General features: G+C 33.5%; 1 protein-coding gene across 12 annotated transcripts in view; it reads right to left on the minus strand.

The window, feature by feature from the left end:
• ANKRD26 (ankyrin repeat domain containing 26) overlaps positions 1-25,676 on the minus strand; it is a 147,715-nt gene extending 122,039 nt beyond the window's left edge. For 6 of the 12 annotated variants that reach the window (XM_074193828.1, XM_074193831.1, XM_074193832.1 and 3 more), the window contains exons 1-7: positions 25,310-25,676; positions 22,299-22,413; positions 21,965-22,138; positions 10,433-10,539; positions 7,522-7,659; positions 6,501-6,628; positions 1,212-1,262 (exon numbers count right to left, since the gene is read on the minus strand). In XM_074193828.1, the coding sequence (XP_074049929.1) occupies positions 1,212-1,262; positions 6,501-6,628; positions 7,522-7,659; positions 10,433-10,539; positions 21,965-22,138; positions 22,299-22,413; positions 25,310-25,530 (934 nt within the window). In that variant the 5' untranslated portion in view covers positions 25,531-25,676. Of the gene's footprint in view, positions 1-1,211; positions 1,263-6,500; positions 6,629-7,521; positions 7,660-10,432; positions 10,540-17,831; positions 17,857-21,964; positions 22,139-22,298; positions 22,414-25,309 lie in introns of those variants that run through there. The other 6 variants (XM_074193830.1, XM_074193833.1, XM_074193838.1 and 3 more) reach the window with 4 other exon arrangements.
• Positions 25,677-26,023: the final 347 nt, after the last annotated feature.

Below are 26,023 nucleotides of genomic sequence, written 5' to 3' on the forward strand. Positions count from 1 at the left end.
GGGTTAGAAGAAGTAAGCTAAATTCATAGTCCCAAATATAAAAAGCTTGAAAGTTCCAATAATCCTCTCAAAGCTGGAGAAATGGTACACTGTCTCCAGGATCATTTCATTCCACAAATATGATTCAAAGAAGCAATCTTATGTGGCAAGGTGAAATTTATAGGATAAAGCAAAGTAGAAAAATCATGCCTTGTTAGCTTGTACATTACTACCTCTCAAGAGCCTCTTGTGGCACAGGATCTCAAGCAATTTAAGTCACATAGTTTGGACTCCCATTTTTTACTTAATTAGAAAGTACCCACCCTAATCTATATAATGATGGCAGCAAAATTTCAATATAACAATTATGTCATACTGAAAATAGAATAATTATTAGAGTATTATGAGTTTGATACTCCTTCCCTTTTTGTGGCACATAAGCAATTAACTCAAACTAGACACATAAACAAAATAAGATAGTTTGCAAAACTATCTGATTAATTTATTTATAAAATGGAGTGAAATTATAGCAATATGATTTATAATAAGCATAATATCAATGTAACCATGAATAGAATTAACTCAATACAATAATGAACAATTGAATAGACATCATAATGTAGTTTTTAAAATAGAACTTTCAAAGATCTTCATATTATAGGAGGAAAAAAGTTCCTGCTCTACTACTGTTTTTCCTGAAATCATCTCTTGATTATTATTTTTTTTTGCAAGGCAATGAGGGGTTAAGTGAATTGCCTAAGGTCACATAGAGAGGCAATTATTAAGTGTCTGAGGTCACATTTGAATGCAGGTCCTCCTGACTGCCCCTGTCTTAAATATTCTTAACGAAATGGTTAAAGCTTATTAAATTCAAAAAATGTATATCCTAAGGGTATGTCACAAAGATAATACCATTTTAATGGTTCCTATCCTATAATGTTCTATATAATGCTTAAATGATCAAAAAAGTACAAAAAATACCAAAATTATTCTTAACAAATTAACTATCCTTATAAAATGTTCAAAGTTTATGAAGAGCTTTATACTATTTTCTAAGGGCATGCCATCAAAGAAAATATCAATATAATGAAATCTATTTTATTCTATTTAATGGTTAGGCTAAAACTAAAATCATAAAAACAACACCAAAGATAAAAATTTGAACTAGATCAGTGACTAAAGTAGTTTAATTAACTGAGTAAACATTTTCATTTGGTTATTTCACAGAATACCTTTCCCTGAAATTCTTGCTCCTGATGACTGCACGGGAGATTCTTGTATTTCTATATCCATTAGGAAAAGCCATGAAAAGGATAGATGAAACAATGAAATCAGAAAAAAAAAAATGAAGACAAGCAGCTCTATTCTAAAAGAAATGTGAAAGCTGCTAGTAGTCTATTTTGATTTAATTATGAAAGTAATTTAAAGAGAAAAAATGTATTATTAAAACCATAATGAGATAGTTAACTCATTTTTTTCTCACTAACCATGCTTTGCCCCCTTATTTCAAAATTTTATGTGCCAATCTATCAACTTGGATGCCTCTTCAAAAACACATAATTAAGATCCATATAATTAATCAATTATTGATGATATGCTTCTCTTTATTTACTACCATTCTTGTTCCTTACCTAATAGTACAATACTAAAAATACTGTTTATTCATTAAATGCTATTTCACAAAGAAAGTTATTTCTTATTACTACAAAAAGATCAGGGCAAGACATAAAAAGCAATGTACTCAATTAATATAAGCAAGATGGCATCTCTCCTCTCCCATGACCAATAAGGATATAAATATTAAGAATTTTAAGAGAATTTATCTTTGCTAGAAAAAATATAAATTATTCAGCATGGTTTCTCAATTCATGAGGAATGTACTTTTTTTAAATTAAACATAGGTAAATAATGAGTTATCATAAATATTAGAAAAAAAGACCAAATAGCAAAAATATTAAACTAAAATGCATTTCACTCTAAAATTATATTGGGTAAACATTAATTTCTAGATAATTTAGAACACCCATAAGCACCTTTACAAAGTTACATTGGATATAAATTATCACTATAATATGATAGGAAATTAATCATCTTTTTTGATATTTATATTATTTATAATACATAAAACTAGATTAACCAAATACAAGTGAAAACAGGTCACTTTGGCTAAGAACTTTGATGACAACTGAAAACATTTTATTTAACTGTCTCCTCCACCACCCAATAATGGCATCCCTTGAATTGTCTTAAATACCAAAAATTGATTGTGCAGGATTTTCATATTCACTGAAGAACTGAACAGTTCTCAAACTTTGGCAGAAACAACAGCTTAAATTCCCATAAATCTTCAGAAAAGACATCTTAAATTCCCATAAATCTTCAAAAAAAAACCAATATAGTTTTAAATACATACAAAAACTAAGTTTTAAAAATAACCATTACATAAGAACTGTCTCTCATATTAAATGATTTCATAGAATCATAAATTTAAAACCATAAGTCTTAGACATCATATAATTCAATGTCTTTATTTTAGCAGTGACTAAACAAAGGTTCAGAGGTTAAATGATAATTCACAAGGAATTTCAGTAAGTTCTAATTTCAAAACTAGTCCCACTGCAAAATGATGTCACATAGGAAAAAAAGTATTAGACATCCATATTCTTTGCAAGACAGAAGTAAATCAACTGTTGACAATAAATTTCCCCAAATGATGTATTTGTATTAGATCAGCTTTAAAGGAATTTCCAATTCCAATTTTCTGTAAATTATTTTAATTTTTCATTAAAGGGAAAATATTACTTTAAAAATATCAAGTTTCTAGGCATTTCCCCATTAGAATAAATTTCAATTTTATAAGTAAGGACAAAAGTAATGTGAGGAAAATGCTATGAAAAAAATTAAAATACCATATGAAAGAGGTTTACTAACATTACTCTTAACAAAAGAGGATAAAATACAAAAGAATTAAAAATAAACAACTAAAATTACCTACACTTTGTTCATTTCAACAAATTTCAAACTTTCTTAACTATGTACAAGGTGCTGAAACATGTCACTTTTCATTTTATTGAAGATGTGTTTCTTTCTTTTTTTAAGCAACAAAATAAGAGAATCATAAAATCTGAGCTAGAAGGACTCTCAGAGGTCTTTATTTTAGAAATGAGAAGCCTGCAGCTAAGGACCTTCAAGTGACTTGTCCATATTCACATAGGAAGAATGGAACCCCCATTCCCTGACTTAAATCTATGTTCTTTCATTGTAATGAGACTACTCTTCTTAATTTAAAATACTATGTATGATGGAAAATTTCCCAACTGCAAGACACACAGCACTTTTATCTTCAGTCTTACCCTAAACAGACTGAAAGTAGTGTCCATGTAGGTCCCAGTTCAAGTGTATTAGTTGGAAAGTTTCAGATTTGATAGCAATTTTTAGGTTCCTTCATTAAGACTTATTTTAGTGAGATAAGAAGCAGTTCAAAGATTCCTCAAAATCAAATAAGGAATACAAATTTCTTCAAAATATAAGACAGATGGGTTTCAAAAGTCCTGGAAACTTTTGGTAAGAGGATAGTGGGAAAGGGAATGGAGTGAAGTTGTTAAAACTGACAAAAGTATTTATGTCTATGACTTATTTTACTGGAATAAAATTTAATTAAAAAGTTAGAGTTAAGTAGTGGCTAAGTTAGGACCACAGCATCACTTTTAGATTTAAAATATAATTTTGTTCTTTGTGCTATGAAAAATATGTTAAAAAACTCTTTGGTTTAGAGAGGATGAGTATTAATTGTAAAACAAAATGAATTTAAAAAAAAACTAGAGTCTGCTTTATTGCAAATTATATCTCTTTACCTTGAGTATTACTTTAAGTAGACTAGACTGTTTCAATTTTTCTGCAATAAAGTACTATTTATGACCTAAAGGATTAACAAATTATGAATTCAAATTTAGCATGCACTTATGAAGACAAGTAGTAGAAATGTTTGAAATAATAAAATGCACAATTAAAGGAGGATTTGTTTGTCATATTATAGACTAATATTTAGGTGGTATAAAATATTTTTGGAGGAAGGTGGACAATAAATGATAAATAACACTGCCATATTATTCATGATCTGAATAAAAAATTAATTCAAATCAATAATATTAAAGAAGTAATTAGCACAGAAATAAGTTTTATAATAGATGGAACTTCAGAGAGCATTCTAAACCTCATTTTACATTTGTAAAAATAAAAGGAAACATTTAAAGAGATGTAGCAGTCACTAAAAGGCAGAGCAGGACTAGACTACACTACAGTACTGTCTCAGTTGAGAAGGCTAACTTTTACATCTTGGCATTTATCATTCTATGGTTCACAGTATTATTCATGATGACTTGTACAAGAAGATGAAATAAAAGTTATAGCTGTGCAAAAATTAAATTGAGGATCAGTTTCTACAGAGTAGAAAAAAGATTTTTGTAATCCAATGTTTTGGATAAATCGTGATTTTTCTACGATATCCCTGAATTAAAATATCAAAATAACCATTAGAACTAAGGAATGCTATCTCAGAACATAAAATCTTGTCAAAGTAAATTTGGAGTTATTCACAATTGTGTACAAAAGAATGCTAGACATAATGGCAAGAAAGTAAGATTGGGTTCCAGGGAAGTGAAAATGACTATCAGATCCAAGGATCATGGCTCTAGCACACTTATTCTTCACTGGATTTGAATCGAATGATGGGTTAAGTGAAGCCTTTACTGTTACACTCATCTATCAAATACTGAATTTTGCCAGTTTTTTTAATGAACAGAAAATAAGGTGGAAAAATAAATGTCTTGTGGTACAGGATGAATACTTGGAGGAATGCAAATACATTTTAAAATAACAAATCATTATAATGAATTTTTGTTCTAATTCATCTGCCTAGTTCTTCTAACTTTCTAAACTCTAACACAAATAATTTATGAATACACTATAGGATTTTGTCTTGAATATGCTGTTGCTTTTTATGTATTTCATCATCTCAATAACTACATTCCATCATCTTCCTTGATCATATTTATGAATAGTTCTATCTCTAATAAAACATGCTTTTCGATTGTACTTATATTAAATTCAGTGTTCTAGTCTGTAACTTTTCTTGACTGATATATTTGATAGACATTTCATCTGCAGTGAGATTACTTAATATAATTATTTTATCATAACTGAAGTAGGGATTTAAAAAAATTTGTGCTTAAAAATTTTTACATGTAGTACAATGATAAAAATAAAATACATATTATTTATGAATTACTTCAAACACTATTGACCACTTAAAAGTTTGTCAAATCAATTTCATAAACAGAGCTAGAGAGAAACTATTTTACAAAGGAATAAAGTGAGGACAAATCAATTGTCACCTGAGTAGTTATTCATTGGGAATCTCATTTCTTCTATGGAAAGGCTCACATAACTCATCACTTTCTGATATATAGTACAATGTATATAGTTACAAGTATGTTAAAAGTGTGTAATTATTTCCTTTGAGCTGTGTTAGCATGAGCAAGTCTTCTAAGTTTTCTACTCCTCACTTTCATTATCATTCAAATGGGAGTAAACAGAATATATGTACTATATTTCTCACAAAGTCATGGCAAAATTGATTTGAAAAACATCTTATAAATGTGAGATGAATTATTATTATTATTACAAATCTATGTCAATAATATTGCAAGTGCCCCAGATGAGAGGGTTGAATGTTAAGTCAGAAAATGTTCTGTCTTCTAAAGTTTAACTGCCTGAATCAAGAGGTGTAATGTTTGCAGAGGGTCATCCTGGAGGGAGATATACATACCAATATCTATTGAAAATCTGTATTACTTTTCAAACCTACTCCTCTATTCCCTGGTTCCCCTAACTCTTGTAGCATTTTTATTTTCTTTAATATCTGTGAAGGTAAAGTTTTAGGAACATTTTAAAATTCTGGAAACACTTAAAATGTTTATATTTCCAAAGCTTTGATAAATGATTTATACAGACTTTCCAAAAAGAACAAGATTCTACTGTCCTGCTATCTTACTGTTTTGTCCTTTTATATTCATACATCAGATCAGAAAAATCTATCCGTGTATATGCATGCACATACTACCATTGTAGGAGGTCCTTATATGCATTATTTATTTTTCTGATATTTGAGAATCAGAAACAAATACTACTGCTAAATATAATACATATTAATAGTACTAAAATTTTCATATAATTTGGTTAACTATATTTAGTATAATACAGAAATTCCAAAATGGTTATTAGTCTACATAAAGAAATCTTTGACTAAAGCAGATAACACACATTGTTTGAGACTGTTTTTACTAAACTATTTCAGGATAGTGAACCTACAAGCATAATTAAGTAGCTAATCAAAAATAAACTTGTTCTTATCCCTTTAAAGCATAAAAGGAAAATAAGAAAAAAAGTATATATAAAAACTTTAAGGTTGCTCTTTTATTTTTAAAATTAACTATTTCTTTGGGTTTGTCAGTGAGTCCTACCTTCTTTGTCCATGGCAGGTCCCCCCAAAGTAAATCCAGTATCATAAACCTTGTTTGCACTGCTGATTCGGGGTGATGACTGATTAAGTTCCCTCTGTAGTATACATTGATTAATTAGGTGGCGATGACTATGTATTAAATAAAATAAAAAATACAGTAAGTCTATGTCAATGAAAAGAAAAATCAAATGTACCAAGTTTTTGCACATCTCAAACCTTAATTAGATTGTTCACCAAATTTTTTAATTGTTTTGCTAAAATCTATAGAGCATAACTAATCATTCAATCTAGATGTAAAACACTTGTCTTTAGAGTCTTGGATCGATAGAATTGTAGTTTTGAGCTGAAAACCCCTTTATTTTATAGAATAAATAACTGAATCCCAGAAAAGGTAAAAGTTGTTCAAAGTCACACATATATTGGGAGGTATGAGCTTTCCTCAGGTCCCCTGACTCCAAATTGAGCACTCTTTTGCCTACCTTTCTATAAATTCTAATGTTGACTATTAATATTTATGATTTATTCTCTTTAGTTATTACTCATTTGAAGACAATTCAATAAATAATGTTATTTTTTTCTCTAAAACTAACATTAGTTCTATTATAATTGAGAAGTGCCAGCAAAGGTTAAAAAATAAACAAGCAAAAAAATGCTGCCTCTTTAAATCAGACATTATAATGTAACAGAAATTTTTGTGGGGATCAAAAAGTAAAATATGTCAAACATTAGAAAATCTCAAAAAACTAAAAAAAGGCAGCTATAATTATCATTATTATTACCGCTGAAAATTCTGATCTCAGATTATCTAATCTACCTTTTATCCTGTCTCGTGCTTATGATCCATTGAATTTGGATGACCTAACTTTGCCATTTGCCATTTCTTCTTAGTTCTCTTAAGGATGTTTGACAGACAGATACTGTATTATGCAACTCTGAAAGTCTTAATCAGTCCCCACTGCATAAAGAAAAAATTCTTTAAAATACATTTCTATAAATTTAATTAGAATTTTGTTACTACTTACACTGGAAAACCACTGACGATGGCATATTCCTCAGCTGTCCATCCATATATATCTTGGCAAGAGAGATCAACATCATATTGAAGAAGAAGACTGACTATGCCTGTTGGGTCACCACTGACAGCAATCATGAGGGCTGTTCTACAATAACAATGAAACAATTTGCATTTAAGAATCTAAACAAGTCACATTTAATCAGATTTTTCTTGTTAAGTTTCAATAAGAGAACATCTCATATTCTTTAGTGTTACTATGCATGTGAATCATGTACGCTTAGTGATGTGTATGAGTATTTTTATTGCTCATGAGGAGCACTACAAATGGCAATTAAGACTAGAAATATGGAAAAGAGTTTTGGAATTTGGGGCCCTTCTAGAATTATAGGAGGGCCTGTCAAATTTAGGTTTTTAAAATAAACAAGAAAAGAACATGTCAATGTCACCTCTGTAGAACAGTTAAAGACTTTCAGTTAGGGACCCCACATAGAGTTTCCACTTGTTTAATAAAGTTCTTCAAAACTTAGGTGATTAGAAATAATCTTGACAACTCATTCCATTAAATTCCTACTCCAATGAATCATCATAATTTGGGGGAGATGCTTGGTTGTCAAACAACCAAAAAATATTTTATAGTGCTAGAAAAAAATAAGAAAATTAATCTAGAAAAACAAAAGGTAAAAAATATAAAAGGAAGTGATGAAAATAAAAATACAAAGGAATGTGACTAACAATACCAGATCTCCCTGTATTATTGGTTGTTCCATTCTATTTCATTCTTCCAATTCCAGATAAATGTTCTCAGGATGACCTGGTCTAGGTTTAATGTCAAATAATGTATAGGTTCATTTTCTCCTCAACTGTTTTTCAGTGTTTTGTAAAGCTTCATCTATCTTCTTCCTCCTCAATTGTTTTGCAAATTCCGTGGTATTCTAAGCTGAAGGAATATTAGCCACAAAAGTTCTCTTTTTGTCAGAGATCACATTTTCCAGTTGATGCAATTTCTAGGCTCTTTTTGACTCCTCTTTGAGGCAACTCTTGCATTAATTGTACTTCTGAGAAATTACATGTGCCTAATGGTTAGCAAATAGCACTTCTTAACATATACTTGTTAACAAGATGACTGATATATCCATTTCCCATTTTAGGGTACTGAAAGCTTGTTTAATCACTAAGACTATATCTGCTATAACCACTGTTGCTTTTCATTTTTATTCTTCTCATTTGTACTAATTTTGACCTTTATTCTGGTCGGTCAATGATCTGAATGAACACAGATAACTAATTCTGAAATTATTCCAACAATAGTAACCATCATTTTTGTACTTTTTGGATAATGTCAGCTCTGTATTTTGATGGAGTTTTTCTTTTTTGGTGATATCAAACAAGTTTCTCCCACTAAAATGTTAAAATCAAGCACACAGGTCATCCAAAGAGATAACTTTGCTCAATAAGCATCATCATTAGGTTAGATGTCAATAGTGAGGCATATGCTCCCCTAAGGCATTTGCCAGACATCTTGCACAGATTTCAAATAGAACAGACATCATATATGACAATAAGGATTTCCAAATGATCCTATTTTTGGATGAAATTGTGCTAACTGCATCAAACTGTATCCTGGAATAGGAAAACGATTCCTTGATAAAATTCAAATTTAGTAAAACGGAAATGGTCTAAGAATTCGCAATGGAAAGAGATGGAAAGCAAATATTTCCTAGGCCCTGTGTATTTCAGTGGTCAGTTCCATATAGTTGGTCTATCTCTATCTTTATAGATGTGTTTATCTGTAAAGACACACATGCACTTTGCCCAGATGGGCACTAAAGAACAATTAAATGGAATTTCAATTATGTGGAAAAGGAAATTCAATTGGATCTCATTTGAGATCTACCCATTACTTCCAATAATACCCCTATTAAAAAAAGTTCATTTTATAAACACCAATATACTCTCAGAAATGTTAGAGTACATCATTCATTTTTTTAAAAAATCAAAAAACCAAAAACACATTATCAGAAAAATCAAAATTATGGATAATCCCAAAGGCCATGGTGAGTACAAATAGGTTCAGGTAATAATGACTGATATAATAAGTGATATGAAAGACAATACCAAAGACATGTATGACCAGAAAAAAGAGGTATCAAAAATAAAAGCCAGAGGGCATTGATGTTGTACTGACCATCAAATATAAAAAGAAGCAGTAGAAGGTTGAAATTCAGTGTGTTTTCTAGATCCTTTATGAAGAATTTAAGAAATGACAAGCATCAAAAATCATTTAAGAAAAGAAGCATGGAAGGACTAAAATCTGAATTAGTGGCACAAGTATCCACAATAAGTATTCATCATCATATTATTATATTTGTATTTATCAATGTACATATATTCTTAAAGAAGTCAAGGGAAGAAGGAGCAGAAAACACAGTATAATTCTCATTAATATTATTTAATAAAGAGCATCAACTAAATAACTAGAATACAAAACTTCTTGAAATTAAATAAAGAAAATTTCAAATAATTTTTCTTTTTTGGTTTTTGCAAAGCAATGGAATTAAAGTGACTTGCCTAAGGTCACATAGCTAGGTAATTTTTAAGTACCTGAGGCTGGATTTGACATCAGGTCCTCCTGATTACAGAGCCAGTGCTCTATCAACTGCACCACCTGGCTGCCCCTAAAAAACTTCAAATAATTTTGAAGTAATCACCAATAAATGGTGGTTGACACACTCATATGAACTGCTACCCCGTTGCAGAGTAAAAATAATAGTTTTCCTTTTTACAGTTGATGTTTAAGGAAATTTTCACCTTTTCCCAGTGATAATCAATTTTGAGTATTATTGTTCACTAAGTGTTCCATGATTTATTTTTATTCCACTAGAATCCTTGTATTAAATTTCAAGCTTTAATTACTATACCTTTTATTCTTATCCATGGCATTTGCATTTGCTCCATTCTTTAATAAAAAATCTACCATATCCTGGTTATGTTCTGCAATTGCAATCAAAAGTGGTGTATAGCCATCCTGCAAAATTATATTAAAAATACTGTTATAATATGCAAGAATTCTATATATGCTTTAATTCAGTTTAAAATATTTAATAAACATTTGTGAACTTGCTAATGACATGTTAAGAAAGTATGCTACAATGGAACTTTGGAATGAAAAGAGCATGGCCCTTCCCTCATTTAAATCTAATTCAATTGCATGTCATGACATCACCTCCTGATGTCCTAGCCATCTTTGAGAAAGAAGGTCAAGCAACAATACAAGAACAGTAGCAAAAACTTGTGTGATCATAAACAAATTATTTCACCTCTCTGGATCTTAATTTCCTCATAATTAATTAATGAATGAAACTACAGAGTCTATAGGATTCCTTCAAACTATTTATTTGTGATCAGAAAATAAAAACCCAGGAGTGGTAAGAGACTATTTCATATTAATTCATGAGTATCTTCCTCTTTTGCCATCTTCATTTCATAATCAATCATTGTCTGCATTTAGTCAATCCTATTTTCTTAGAACTGTTAAGTAAAAGCTATATATCCTGATCAGTTTTAAAGTTGACTAGTTCTCTTTACCTATTGTGTACAACCTATCTCAAAAACTAAAGAAAGTCTTGCTTCAATGTAGTTAAACTGGGAATAATGTCATTTTCCAGGTAATTTCCCCCCCTTCCCCATCCTTCTAATGTGCACTTTACATTTTATCTCTCTCAAGTGGCAGTAAACAAATTAAATCTTTTTCTCAAAAATCAGGAATAATTCAGTAGTTCTAGTTTTGGGGGAAAAGAAAAGAAAAAAGCCCAAAAAATCTTAAGAATTGGATCTTGTAAAAATTATGTGTCTGTATAATTTTATACTTAGTAAGAATAATTTTTTAAAGTTTTTAAATTAATTTTTAAATTAATTTAATTACTTTTTAAATTAATTCATTTTAGATTGATTAATTTAATTAATTTTTATTATTAATATTTTAAAAAATAAATTCTACAGGAAGATTAATGGTAAGTTATCCTAAGTAAAAGTCTACAAATAGAAAAGCACTATAAACAAATATTTGATGGAACTATTGCATTCTGGAGAACAGACCTAAGACACTACACAAAGAAAATTCTTGAGAGACAACTGTGAAAGTATAAATAGACAGCTAGTCTTGAGGTTGGTAAGACCTTGCTATGAGGCCAGTCACTGGCACAAGATAGATAACCCTTGGAAGTCACTTAACATTTCAATATAACAGCTCAGTCCCTAAGAAAGAGTTGGGGTTTTTTCAATTATATGTAGAAATAATGTTCAATGTTCATTTTTTGTAAGATTTTTGGTTCCAGAATTTTCTCCCTTCTTCTATTCCCTCTCCCCTCCCCAAGACAGCAAGTGATCTGATGTAGATTATATGTGTATAATCATGAAAAGGGTGAAAAAAACTATGAGAGGGAAAAAAAAAACAAAAAAGGAAAAATATAAATAATGAATAATTTCATCCAAGACAATGACAAAAAAGACAACACAGCAAAGCAGTTGCAAGGGGAAATCTATATCTCTAAATGCTTATATGAATAAAACAGAGAAAGAAGAAATCAGTGAATTGGGCATGCAACTAAAAAAGTTAGGAAAAAGAAACAAATTAAAAATCCACAATTAAATAACAAATTAGAAACTCTGAAAATTAAAAGTAAAATTTTTAAAAATTGAAGGCAAGAAAACTATTGAACCAATAAAATTAAGAGTTGGGTTTTGGGTTTTTTTTTTTAGGGTTTTGCAAGGCAATGGGGTTAAGTGGCTTGTGCAAGGCTACACAATTAGGTAATTATTCAGTGTCTGAGCCCTGATTTGAACTCAGATACTCCTGACTCCAGGCCCAGTGCTCTATTCACTGCACCACCTAGCCACTCCTAAGAGTTGGTTTTTATAAAACAAAAAACAATAAAATAGATAAACTTTTGGTTAATTTGATTTAAAAAAGAAAACCAAATTACAAGTATCAAAAGTATGAAAAATGAAAAAAGATGGATTTGCCAGCAATGAGGAAGAAATTAATGTAATAATTTAGAGCTATTTTGTTCAACTGTATATCAATAAATTTAACTAATTTAAGGGAAATGGATGAATATTTACAAATATATATATATATATATATATATATATATACATATGTATGTATATATATACTGCCCAAGTGAAAAGAAAAAGAAATTCAATACTTAATCTCATTTTTTAAAAAAAAATTGGATAAGCCATCAATGAACTCCCTAAGAAAAAATTCCTAGGATCAGATGAATTCACAAATGAATTCTACCAAACAACCAAGGAACAATTAGTTCCAATTATATATAAACAATCTGAAAAATAACTGAAGGAATTCTGCCAAATTCCTTCTCTTGACACTAAAATGGTGCTAATATCTAAGCTAGGAAGAGTCAAAACAGAGAAAGAAAATTATAGTCCAATTCTCCTTAATGAATATGGAGGCAAAAAATATTAAATAAAATATTAGCAAAGTGATTACAGCAAATTATCACTAAATAATTCATTATGATCAAGTAGGATTTACACCAGAAATGAAAGGTTTGTTAAATATTAGGAAAACTATCAGCATAATTGACAATATCAATAACAAACCTAACAAAAATCATGATTATCTCAATAGATGCTGAAAATGCTTCTGACAAAATACAGCACCCATTCCTACTAAAAGCACTAGAGAAATTAGGAATAAACAGAAGCTCCTTTAAAATGATAAACAGTCTAAAACCATCAACAAACATTATATGAAATGGTGATAAACTAGAAGCATTCTCAATAAGATCAGGAGTGAAATAAGGATGTGCACTATCCCAACTAATATTCATTATTGCATAGGAAATGTTAGCAATACAAGCAAAAAAAATTGAAGGAATTAGAATAGGTAATGAAGAAAACTCTCACTCACTGCAGATGATATGAGGTATAACTAAGAACCCTACAAAATCATCTAAAAAACTATTTGAAACAATTAGCATCATTAGCAAAGTTACAGGATATAAAATAACCCCACAAAAATCTTCAGTATTTCTATATATTATTAAGACACAGCAGCAGCAAGAGAGAGAAAGAGAAATCCCATTTAAAGTAACTGCAGACAACATAAAATACTTGGGAGTCTCCTGGCCAAGACAGATTCAGAAATTATATGAAAACTATAAAACACTTTTCACACAAATAAAATCAAATCTAAATAACTAGGCAAAACCCAACTGCTTCAGAATAGCATGGAAAGACTTGCAAAAATTGATGTTGAGTGAAGTGAGCAGACCAAAAGAACACTATACACACTAACATCAACATGGGGAAATGATCAACTAAGATGGACTTGATCATTTCTGCAAATAAAAATCAAAGACAACAGTAAAAGACTTGGGATGGAGAACACCATCCCTAATCCAGAGAAGAAACTGTAGAGTTTAAATGTAGACTAAAGTTTATGATCTTCAATTTTTTAAAAAAAAGTTGTCTTAAAACTAATGTCATTTTTTTCTCTCTAATTTTTTTTCTTTTCTGTTTGAATGTGATTTTTCTTTCACAACAGGAATATGGATCCATCAGGCTGAGCATGGTTATAGTTGTAGAGCTTATATTGCGTTGCTTTCTGTCAGAAGGAGGGGGGGAGGGATCAGAGGAAATGAATTTTTTTTTTAATTATTGAAAACTTAATTACATGAAGTTGGAAAACTAAATAACATTTTTTAAAAAGTGAAAACAGTATGCTACAGTCTACATTCAGACTACATAGTTCTTTCTGTGGAGGGGGGATGGTATTTTCTATCACAAGAAAGACAAGAATTTTTAACTTTTTCACGTCATGATAATGCTTGTCCTCCATTTTTGAAGACCATGATATCAGTGGGGTGATACCAAGACAAGCACAGGAATAGGATTTTAGTGAGCCTCACTTTTTCTTCTAGAGCCATTTGGATCCAGTGGTCAGATATGAATCAAGACAGCTGGAGATGGCTCTGGATACAGGGCAACCAGAGTTAAGTGACTTGCCTAAAGTCACACAGCAAGTGTCTGAGGCTAGGTTCAAACTCCTGTCCTTCTGACTCCGAGGCCAGTGTTCTATGCATTGCACCACCTAGCTGCCCTCTTGTGTCATGATCCTCTTTCCCAAATAAATGTTAAATAATGGTTTTAAGTGCCTAAAATTTATAAAATGCAAAGGAAGCTAATTATGTTGAAATCACTACTAAGTTATTGATTTAAAAAAAAATAGATTGGGGTGGCTAGGTGGCACAGTGGATAGAGCACCGGCCCTGGAGTCAGGAGTACCTGAGTTCAAATCCGGCCTCAGACACAATTACCTTAGCTGTATGGTCTTGGGCAAACCACTTAACCCCACTGCCTTGCAAAAACCTAAAAAAAAAAAAAAAAATTCATAGATCTCAGGTTAAGAATTCCTACTCTTCCATTATCACCACTCTTAATCAATATTGTAATAGAGATGTTGGCTTTAGCAATAAGAGAAGAAAAAGAAATTGAAGGAAATAGAATAGGTATTGAGGTAACAAAATTCTCCCTCTTTGGAGATGATATAATTGTATACTAAGAATTCTAGAGAATCAAATAAAAAGTAACTTGAGGGGCGGCTAGGTGGTGTAGTGGATTAAGCACCGGCCTTGGAGTCAGGAGTACCTTGGTTCAAATTCAGTCTCAGACACTTAATAATTACCTAGCTGTGTGGCCTTGGGCAAGCCACTTAACCCCATTTGCCTTGCAAAAAACAAACAAAAAAAAAAAAAGTAACTTGAAACAATGAACAACTTTAGCAAAGTTGCAGTATATAAAATAAACCCACATAAATCATTAGCATTTTTTATATATAAATAACAAAGCACAGAAGAGACAGAAAAAGAAATTCCACTTGAAGTAACTGTAGAAAATACAAAATACTTGGGAGTCTACTTGCCAAGACAAACCTAGAAGCTATATGAATATAATCACAAAATACTTTTTCACACAAATAAAGTCAGATCTAAATAAATGGAAGAATTATCAATTGCTCTTTGGTTGGTCAATATAATAAAAATGACAATTCTACCTAAATTAAATCACTTATTCAGTGCCATACCAAACCAAGCACCAAAAACACCACAATTTTATAGAGCTGGAAAATATATAAACAAAATTCCTTTGGAAGAACAAAAAGTCAAGGATATCAAGGGAATACATTTTTAAAAATTGCAAATGAAAGTGGCTAAGAAACAATCTGTACAGCAAGTGCCTCTGATAAAGACTTCATTTCCCAAATACACAGAGATCTAAGTCAAATTTACAGAATAAAAACCATTCCTCAATTTATTAATGGTCAAAGGATAAGAACAGGTAGTGCATAAGAAACATGGGGGAAAAAATGCTCTAAATCATTGATTATAAAGAAATGCAAATTAAAGCAATTCTGAGATACCACCTCACAACTATCTGATTGGATAATATGACACAAAGGAAAGCTGTTAACTGTTGGAGGGCAGAGAGAAAACAGGGACCCTAGTGCACTGTTGGAGTTGTCAACTGTTTCAACCATTCTGGAAAGCAACTTGGACAAGGGCTATATAAAACTGTGAATACCCTCCGACCCAGCTATATCATTTTAGGTCTGTATCATAGAGATCATAAAAATGGCTGACATATTAAAAAATATGAATAGCAGCTCTTTTTGAAGTGGCAAAGAATTGGAAATTGAGAGGATGATCATCAGTTGGAGAATGGTTGAACACATAGTGGCATATGAATGTTATGCAATACTATTGCTCTGTAAGAAATCATGAGTAGACAAAATTCAAAAAATAACTGGAAAGACTTACACGAACTGATACTGAGTGTAGTAAGCAGAACCAGGAGAAGATTGTACACATTATCAGAAACACTGTGTGATCATTGACTTTGATATACTTAGTTCTTCTCAGCAGCACAATGATCAAGGAAAACTGTACAAGACTTGTGATAGAAAAATGCCATTCATATTCAGAAAAAGAACTATGGAGTATGAATGCAGACCAAAGAATACTATTTTCACTTTTTGCAAATTTTTTCTATCTATGGTTTTTAGCCGTTTTTCTTCTTTAACAATATGACTAATATGGAAAAATGTTTAAACGATTGTTACAACCTTTATCAGACTGTTTGTTGTCATAGGAAGAGTCTGACCAGTTATGGTTTCTTTTTTTTTTTAAGGTGTTTTTTTTTTTGCAAGGCAGTGGGGTTAAGTGGCTTGCCCAAGGCCACACAGCTAGGTAATTATTAAGAGTCTGAGGCCAGACTTGAACTCAGGTACTCCTGAATCCAGGACCGGTGCTCTATCCACTGCATCACCTAGCTGCCCCATAAGTTACGGCTTCTTGTAGAACAATAATATTCCAAAGTATTCATATGCCATAACTTGTTTAGACATTTCCCCAATTGATTAGCAACACCTCAATTTCCAATTCTTTGCCACTAAAAAAGAGCTGCTATGAATATTTTGGAACATGTAGGACTTTTCCTTTTTTTAATATAATTTCTTCTGGATATAGATCTAGAATTGGTATTGCTGGGTCAAAGAGTATCAGCAGTTTTATTACTCTTTGAGCAGTTCCATATTGCTCTCTAGAATGGTTGGATCAGTGCACAACTCCACCAATGGTCTATTTTTTTTTAATTTTTTTTTTTTGCAAGGTGAACGGGGTTAAGTGGCTTGCCCAAGGCAACACAGCTAGGTAATTATTAAATGTCTGAGACCAGATTTGAACCCAGGTACTCCTGCCTCCAAGGCCGGTGCTTTACCCATTACACCACCTAGCCACCCCATACCCATGGTGTATTAATGTCCCAATCCTCCTACAACCTCTCCCAATATTATTTTCCCTTTTTTGTCATCTTAGCCAATCTGATAGGTGTGAGGTTTCAATTTGCATTTCTCTAACTGATTTGGAGCAATGCATCAATATCCCAATTCTTCCATAACCTCACCAACATTCATCATTTTTCCCTTTTTCTCTTCTTGGACAGTCTGTTAGATGTGAGATGATACCTCATTGTTGTTTTAATTTGCATTTCTCTAATCAATAATGACTTGAAGCATTTTTTCATATGATTATATACAGCTTTAATTTTTTCACTTGAAAACTATCCATATCTTTTGACCATTCATGATGTCTTAAATAACAACAGTGTTACATCACATTCATATACTATAATTTGTTCAGCCATTCCCCAATTGATGGACATCCCCCCAATTTCCAATTTTTTGCCACTACCAAAAGAGCTGTTATAAATATTTTGTACATGTAAATTTTTTACCCTTTTCATGATCTCTCTGGGACTCAGATCCAGGTGTAGTATTGCTGAAACAAAGGGTGTACATAGTTTTATTGCACTTTGGGCTTAATTCCAAATTGCTCTCTAAAAGGTTGAATCAGTTCACAACTCTACCAACAATGCATTAGTATCCATGTTTTCCCACACATCCCTTCCAACTTTGATCATTTTCCTTTTTAGTCATATTAGCCAATCTGATAGGTGTGAGGTTGTACCTCAGAATTGTTTTAAATCACATTTTCCTAATCAATAATGATTTAGAACAATTTTTTCATATGACTATGGACAGTTTTAATTTCTTCATCTGAGAATTGCCTTTCCATATGCTTTGACCATTTATCAATTGGGGATTGATTTGTTTTCTTATAAATCTGATTCAGTTCACTACATATTTTAGAAATGAGTCCTTTGCCAGTGGATTAGAACACATACAAAAGAAATAGTAGTAAATCACTATGATAATCTATTAGTTTGACAAAGTCAAAAAATACTAGCTACTGGAATAACAACTCACCATTAGACAAAAATTGATGGGAAAACTGGAAATGGTATGGCAAAAACTAGGCACAGACCCTATAGCAAAATAAGGTCAAAATAGGTACAGAATTAGATATAAAGGGCAATTCCATAAACCAGTTAACAAATCAAGAAAGACTCTATGGATCAGATCTATGGAAAGGAAATTTATGACCAAACGAGAAATAGATGATTTGTACTATATAAAATTTAAAAGTTTTTTTATACTAATAAAACCAATGCTGTCAAAATTAGAAGGAAAACAGAAGCTGGAGGCAATTTTCAAAGCTGGGACTTCTGGTAAGGGTCTCATTTCTAAAATATATAGGGAATTGAATCAAATTTATAAGATTACAAGTCATGGCTGCGGCTAGGTTGCGTAGTGGATAAAGCACCGGCCTTGGAGTCAGGAGTACCTGGGTTCAAATTTGGTCTCAGACACTTAATAATTACCTAACTGTGTGGCCTTGGGCAAGCCACTTAACCCCATTTGCCTTGCAAAAACCTAAAAACAAAAAAAAAAAACAAAAAAGATTACAAGTCATTCCCCATTTGATAAATGGCCAAAGGATATGAATATAGTTATTAAATGAAGAAATTAAAGCTATACATAATCACCTAAAAAAGCTCCAAATCAATTAGAGAAATGCAAATAAAAACTTTTATTTAATAAAAGAGAATTTTAAAATTATTATTTTCTAGGTCTCATGGATTCTACAATCTCTTCAGATTTCGATCCCATATTGGGTACTAGTTTGAATCTGGACTAAAACAATATCACACCTGGGGGCAGCTGGGTGGCACAGTGGATAGAACAACAACCCTGGAGCCAGGAGGACCTGAGTTCAAATCTGTCCTTGGACACTTAATAATTACCTAGGTGTGTGACCTTGAGTAAGTCACTAACCCCATTGCCTTAAATAAATACAATTTTTTAAAACTCTCACAACCATCAGATTGGCTAAGATGACAAAAAGGGAAAACAATCAATAGTGGGAGAGGCTGTGGGAGGATTGGGGCATTAATGCACCATTGGTGGAGTTGTGCACTGATCCAACCACTCTGGAAAGCTATATGGAACTATGCCCAAAGAACAATAAAATTGATCATAACCTTTCATCCAGAAATACTAATACTGGGTCTATATCTAGAAGAAATCATAAAAAATTGGAAAAGTCCTAAATGTTCTAAAATATTCACAGCAGCACTTTTTTGCAGTGGCAAAGAAGTGGATATTAAGGGGATGCCCATCAATTGGAGAATGGATGAAAAAGTTATGGTATATGAAATTGAGTACAATTGTTCTATAAGAAACCATAAATGGATGAACTCTAATAATTATGATTTTGTCTTTCATTCTCAAAGAATAACACATCAGGAAGGTGACAAGCTCATGAATTAGATTCTGAGTGAGGGGGATGCTGTGCTAAATCCCCAGCCTCAACTTTCTCCTTAGAGTCAACTGGAGGCCAGATATGAATCAGCATGACTGGATGCAAGGCAATCAGGGTTAAGTAACTTGTCCAAAGTCACACAGCTGGTACGTACCAAGTGCCGTAGGTGGGATTCAAACCTCCATCCTCCTGCCTTCAAGGTCAGTGCTCTTAGTCACTGTGATACCTAGCTAGCCCTGACAGATTCTAGAGAAGCATGGAAAGAATTACAGGAACTGACGTTGAAAGGATCAGAACCAAGAGAACATTGTACACATCAACAACACTGTGAGTTGATCAACTTTGAATGAATGCAGCTCTTCTCAGCAATTCAGAAAGCTAGGAAAACCCTGGGTGACCTGGTATGGATGATGCTATCCACATCCAGAAGAAGGAAAAAAAACAAACAAAAACAAAAAAATCTAAAGAAGTTGAATGAATGTTCACTTTTTAGAAATTTCTCCCATGGTTTTCTTTCTTTTCCTTTAGTTTCAATTTCTCATACAGAAAATAACTATGTAAACATGACAAAAACAAATTTACATATATCTATATATATCTATGTCTATATCTATATCTATATATCGATATAGATATAGATATAAAATGTACACTAGACTGTTCCACCAAGGGAAGAGGCATGGTAAGTGTGGGTGGAAGAAAATTATGTTTTGAGGCTTTTTTTTGCAAGACAATGGGTTTAAGCGGCTTGCCCAAGGCCACACAGCTAGGTAATTACTAAGTGTCTGAGGCCAGATTTAAACTCAGGTACTCCTGACTCCAGGGCCGGTGCTCTATCCACTATGCCACCTAGCCACCCCTGGAAAAAAATTATGTAACTTATAAATTTGAATGTGGGTGAATGTAGAAAAACTTATAGAACATGGGAATTGGAAAAAATAAAAAAATCAATTAAAAAAAGGGAAAAAAGAAATGAGCCTTTGTCAGAAACACTAGTTGTAAAAACTGTTTCCCAATTTTATTCTTTTTAATCTTGGTTGCATTGGTTTTGTTTCTGCTAAAACTTTACAATTTAATGTAATCAAAATCATCCATTTTGTCTTTTATTATGTTCTCTCTTTTTTGGTCATAAAGTCCTTTTGCTTCCATTACCATAGATGTGACAGATAAATTATTCCTTTTTTCTGATTGGCTTATGATATCAACTTTTATATCTAAATTCTTTCCTCGTAACCTTATTTTGGTATAGGGTGTGAGATGTTGGTCTATGCCTAGTTTCTGTCATACCATCTTTCAGTTTTCCCAGTAGCTTTTATCGAAGCATGACTTCTTATCCAAGAAGTTGAAGTCTTTGGGTTTATTAAACAGTAGATTACTATATTCATTTACTGTTGTTTCTTTTGCACCTAGTCTATTGCACTGATCCACCACTCTTATTTCTTAGTACCAAATAGTTCTGATGCCTGAAGTTCTATAATATAATTTTAGATGAGGTATAGCTAGGTTTTCTTCCTTTGCATTTTTTTAATTAATTCCATTGACATTCTTGATCTTTTATTCCTCCATATGAATTTAGTCACTATTTTTTTTCAGCTGAATAGAGGAACTTTTTGGAAGTAGGTAGAATTGTCATTTTTATTCTATTAGCTTAGTCTAGGGTTCCCAGTTATTTAGATCTGATTTTATTTGCACAAATAGTATTTTATGGTTGTTTCTGAGTTTGCTTTGTCAGGCAGACTCCCAAATATTTTATGTTGTCTACCATTACTTTGAATGAAATTTCTCTTTCTTGCTGCTGTGCTTGCTAGTAATATACAGAAATGCTGATGATTTTTGTGGGCTTATTTTAATCCCGCAAATCAGCTAAAATTGCTAATTGTTTCAACAAGATTTTTAGATGATTTTCTAGGGTTCTCTAGCTATACCATCAATTCCTAGTCTAAGATTAAATTATAAAGAAGGCCCTAGTCTAAATCAGGAGTTCCAAGGAGAATAAAACCTCTCCCATGTTGCTCCTCCCACTAGATCCCACCCCAATTAGAAAATTTCAAAGGTTAATGAACTTTAACTACAGAATTACTTAAAAGTTATTTTCATTAAATAAATGCTCTGACTAAATAAATTATAAAATATGCAAATTGGACACTACCTGACTACACATTTTAGTTCATAAAATACTTTATCATATAAGAGGTGATTTTCTACCTTGTTTTTTGCTTCAATCTCACTTTTAAATTTAAGCAGTTTTGCTACTATGGCTATATTCTGACCAGAGGCAGCATAGTGAAGCGCAGTGTTGTTGTTGCTGTCCCCAAGATGAGGGTCTGCACCATGTTCAAGCAGGATAGTTGTACATTCCTCCTGCTGACACTGTACTGCCTGTCAATATAATATAGAGGAAAGATATGATAAATTCAATAATATAAAATTTAGTATACTAAAATATCATTAGTGATATTTAAATAAACTAATAAAACATTTTCTTAATCAAAGGGAGAAACCAAAATGCTTTGCTTTGACCAGCATAGTTAATGCATACCTTAATTAAAGGTGTTCGACTCTCATTGTCATACAGGTTCAGTTGGCATTTTCTCTCTACTAAGAGAGTCACAACATCTGGATATCCATTAGCACAGGCTAGGTGTAGAGGTGTCCTAAGGAAAGAAGAGAGTTATGTGATTGTTTGACAAAGTATGACAACACCGAAATCATACAACTAATTTTTAGTATAATTTGTAATAAATGCATTTGTATTCTTATGCTTATCTGTAAATCACTGCCAAAATAAAGATAAGTTGTCACTATGGTCACCTGAAGAAATACAAAATATTCCTTAGCTCTTATTGCTAAATGTATGAAAAATAGAATTGCCAGGAAAAATACAACCCATCAAGCAGATTAAGATTTTAACACAGATTGGCATAGGAATTTTACTTAGTTCATGATCTCAGATGGTCATTTCCCCCTCTTGTAAAAGGGACTCACCATACTGATGCCATACTTAATGTAGACACCCAATTGGTATAGCCCACTGCAGCTCAAATCTTAGGAGTTCAAGACATCTGGCAGCTGGGATGACAAGTGTACATTGCCCTACCATGCTGGTAAGCCTAATAATGACTTATATTCATTACAAATATCCATGATTATAAAATAATAATAATAAGGCTGTCTCAGAAAACCATTCCAAATTTGCACATTGTGCATGTGGACTAGCACGGGTTCATATCTGGATGTATTCTCCACCAAAGCCTTCCTGCAAAGTAGCCTTGTACAGCTACAATGATGCTGGGTTGCCAAATGCTAACCCTAGCAAGTTCGGAACTTCTAAAGTAAGAGCCTGATCTGTTGGCTGTCCACAGATCAACCTCATAAAGCTATCTCAAGATGGGTCAAAATAAGAATTTTTTATCAATAGCAAATTTCAAAGACCATCTTTGCTATTAAGTCATTTCAACTCTTTAGGATCCCATTTGGGATCTTCTTGGCAAAGATAATTGGAGAAGTTGTTTCTCTAGTTCATTTAATAGATTAAGAAACTGAGGCAAATAGTGTTAAGTGATTTGTCCAGTCACACAGCTAGATGTATCTTCCTGACTCCAGGCTTGGCATTCTATCCACTGACCTACTCTGATGCTCCTAACTGACCATCTATCAAGATATAAAGATGTTATAATATATACTGATGGAGGGAATATCTATATCAACAAAATCATGCTTTTGTGAACTGATGAATATATAAATACATTTGTATGTATTGAAAAACCTACAGAATCCAGTTTATTAATTACACACACACACACACACACACTCTCACACACACATATACATATATTTTTCCATTGTTTCTTATTCTTCAGGACTCTTGGCTTTTACCACATGCCTTCTACCAGAGTGTCTAAGATTCCTTCCTTCTCCTGTCTCCCAAGTGCAATGGTTATGTGGTTGGTTGGAGCCTGAGAAAGAAGGAAACTTCCTTCTATTAGGTATCTACTAAGAATTTTACAAATATTATCTCATTTGTTCCTTGTAATAACCTAGGGAAGTAGGTACTGTTATTATGCACAAACTGAGAAAAAATATTAAGCAACTTATTCAGGGGTATACTATTAGAAAGAGTCTTAGGTCGAATTGGAATTCAGGTCTTCCTGAATTCGGGCTCAGTGCTCTATCCACTGTTGAAAAAATATTTTTGATGAGATAATACTGTCTTAAATTAGTAATTAAACAAAATATTATTTTTGCATCTCTTGAAAGTATTGAAAGATAATACTTTCAATTAGCCTATCACTTAATTTTTGAAAGCTAATGAATGAATGACATTGGAAATAATGTGAAAAATATGAGGCAAATTTACAGCAAGACAGGGTTCCATTGTTTCTAAGAAGACATAATTGTTTGTATATTTTCACCAATTAATAAACTTATACAGGGGCGGCTAGGTGGCACAGTAGATAGAGCACCGGCCCTGGAGTCAGGAGTACCTGGGTTCAAATCTGACCTCAGACACTTAATAATTACCAAGCTGTGTGGCCTTGGACAAGTCACTTAACCCCCTTGCCTTGAAAAATCTAAATAAATAAATAAATAAACTTATACAAAATTCAATTTGCACAAGTGAATAATACACTTTGTACCATCAAATTTCAGACTGGATTCTGTAGATTTTCAATATTCAGGAAACAAAAATATAATACATGAGCTTTAAAAATATATATGCAACTTAATCTTCATATGAATAACATCTGTGACTTATGTTTCAAGAGCCTATCGTATGTATTATCGAATAAACTAAAGAGAGTTGTATTTTCTTGAAAAACCTAAACAGTTTATCCTCTGCATCATAAGCTCTAATCTGAGGCCATCCCTTACTCCGCTACACTTTCCTCCTTCCCCCAATTTGATTCCTTGGTGAATCATTCAATAAATTTGTCCAGTTCTACTTTGACACTCTTACCACCTTGCCAGCTGAGTCCTAACCTCCTACTGCTTTCAGCCTTTGCTCCTCTATATGTACAGCTGAATAAAGGTGAAGCACATCATACACTCATGTACGCTACGTAAACTAAAGAGGGGTAATAGAGTATGATGGATAAAAAGCGAGCCTTGAGGCTTGCAAGTCGCCTAAGTTCAAGTCAGGCCTGTGACACACACTGGCTAGTGGACCCTGACTGAGCAAGGTATTTAACCTCTTATGGATCTGAGCAATTTTCTCGATTCTAAGTTGCAGAGAAGCTATTGAAGTACAATATTCCCTAGAACAATGCAACTATGCACCAGCCCCGATTCCACGAGAAATGCTAACAGCCACCTTTCCTTCCATCAGGCACGCTTTAGGGATAATAAAGCTGACTCTACATACTACGAGCTACAGGCATGTCCTATATAAGACCGTCTGAAGGTCAGAAGAACAAGTGGTCCATTGCCCGGGGCCCGCAGCCGGGGCTCGGGCTCGGGGCTCGGGCTCGGGACTCCCGGGCTCGGACTCGGGGCTCCCGGCCTCGGACTCGGGCTCGGGACTCGCGGCCCCGCCCCCACGCCCCCTCCTACCGGCTCTCCCGGTCCGGCTCGCTCAGGTCCCGCTTCTTGAGCAGCAGCAGCCGCTGCAGCTTGGCCACGTCCCCGGCCCAGGCGGCCTGGTGGAGCTTGCCGAGGTCCTTGTCCCGGACGACGTACCCCGCAGGCCGGGCCCCGCTGTCCCTCCGCGGGGAGGCGGCGGCGCCGGACGGAGCCTGCCCCTTCCTGCCGCCGAAGCCGAAGATCTTCTTCATCCCGGAGCCCTCCCGCCCGGCCTCCCGGCCTCGTCGCGGCCGCCGCCGCCGCTGCAGAATAACGGAGACTTCCCAGCCGGCCCGGGCTCAGAGCCTCCGGGGCCCCCGAGCGGCGGCGGCCAGCGGAACCGCAGGAGGCAAGTTTGAGACTGATCTGCGCAGGCGCCTGTCAGCGCCGCGGGTCACGCGCATGGGCACAAGCAGCGGCACCCAGCGGCGAGTGCGCATGTGCCGCGGCGGGAAGCTCTGAGAGGGAGGAGCCCAACCCGGGATTCCGGAGGCGCTTCCGGTTACGAGTGCAGTGGAGTCTGATGCTGAAACGGGGCGGGGCTGACCTCCATGAGGAAAGTCTCAGTTTCTTCTGTGAAAAGAAGACATTGTCTTAAACAAGTTCCAAGACCGGAATTCTATGAAGCCGAGGGCGCCCAGACCGAAAAGGAGGACCTTGGGGCCCGGATGGATCTGGATTCTCTCTTCTGATTCTCCTTCCCCG

The sequence above is a fragment of the Macrotis lagotis genome, chromosome 7 (assembly GCF_037893015.1).
Source record: "Macrotis lagotis isolate mMagLag1 chromosome 7, bilby.v1.9.chrom.fasta, whole genome shotgun sequence".
NCBI lineage: Eukaryota > Metazoa > Chordata > Mammalia > Peramelemorphia > Peramelidae > Macrotis > Macrotis lagotis.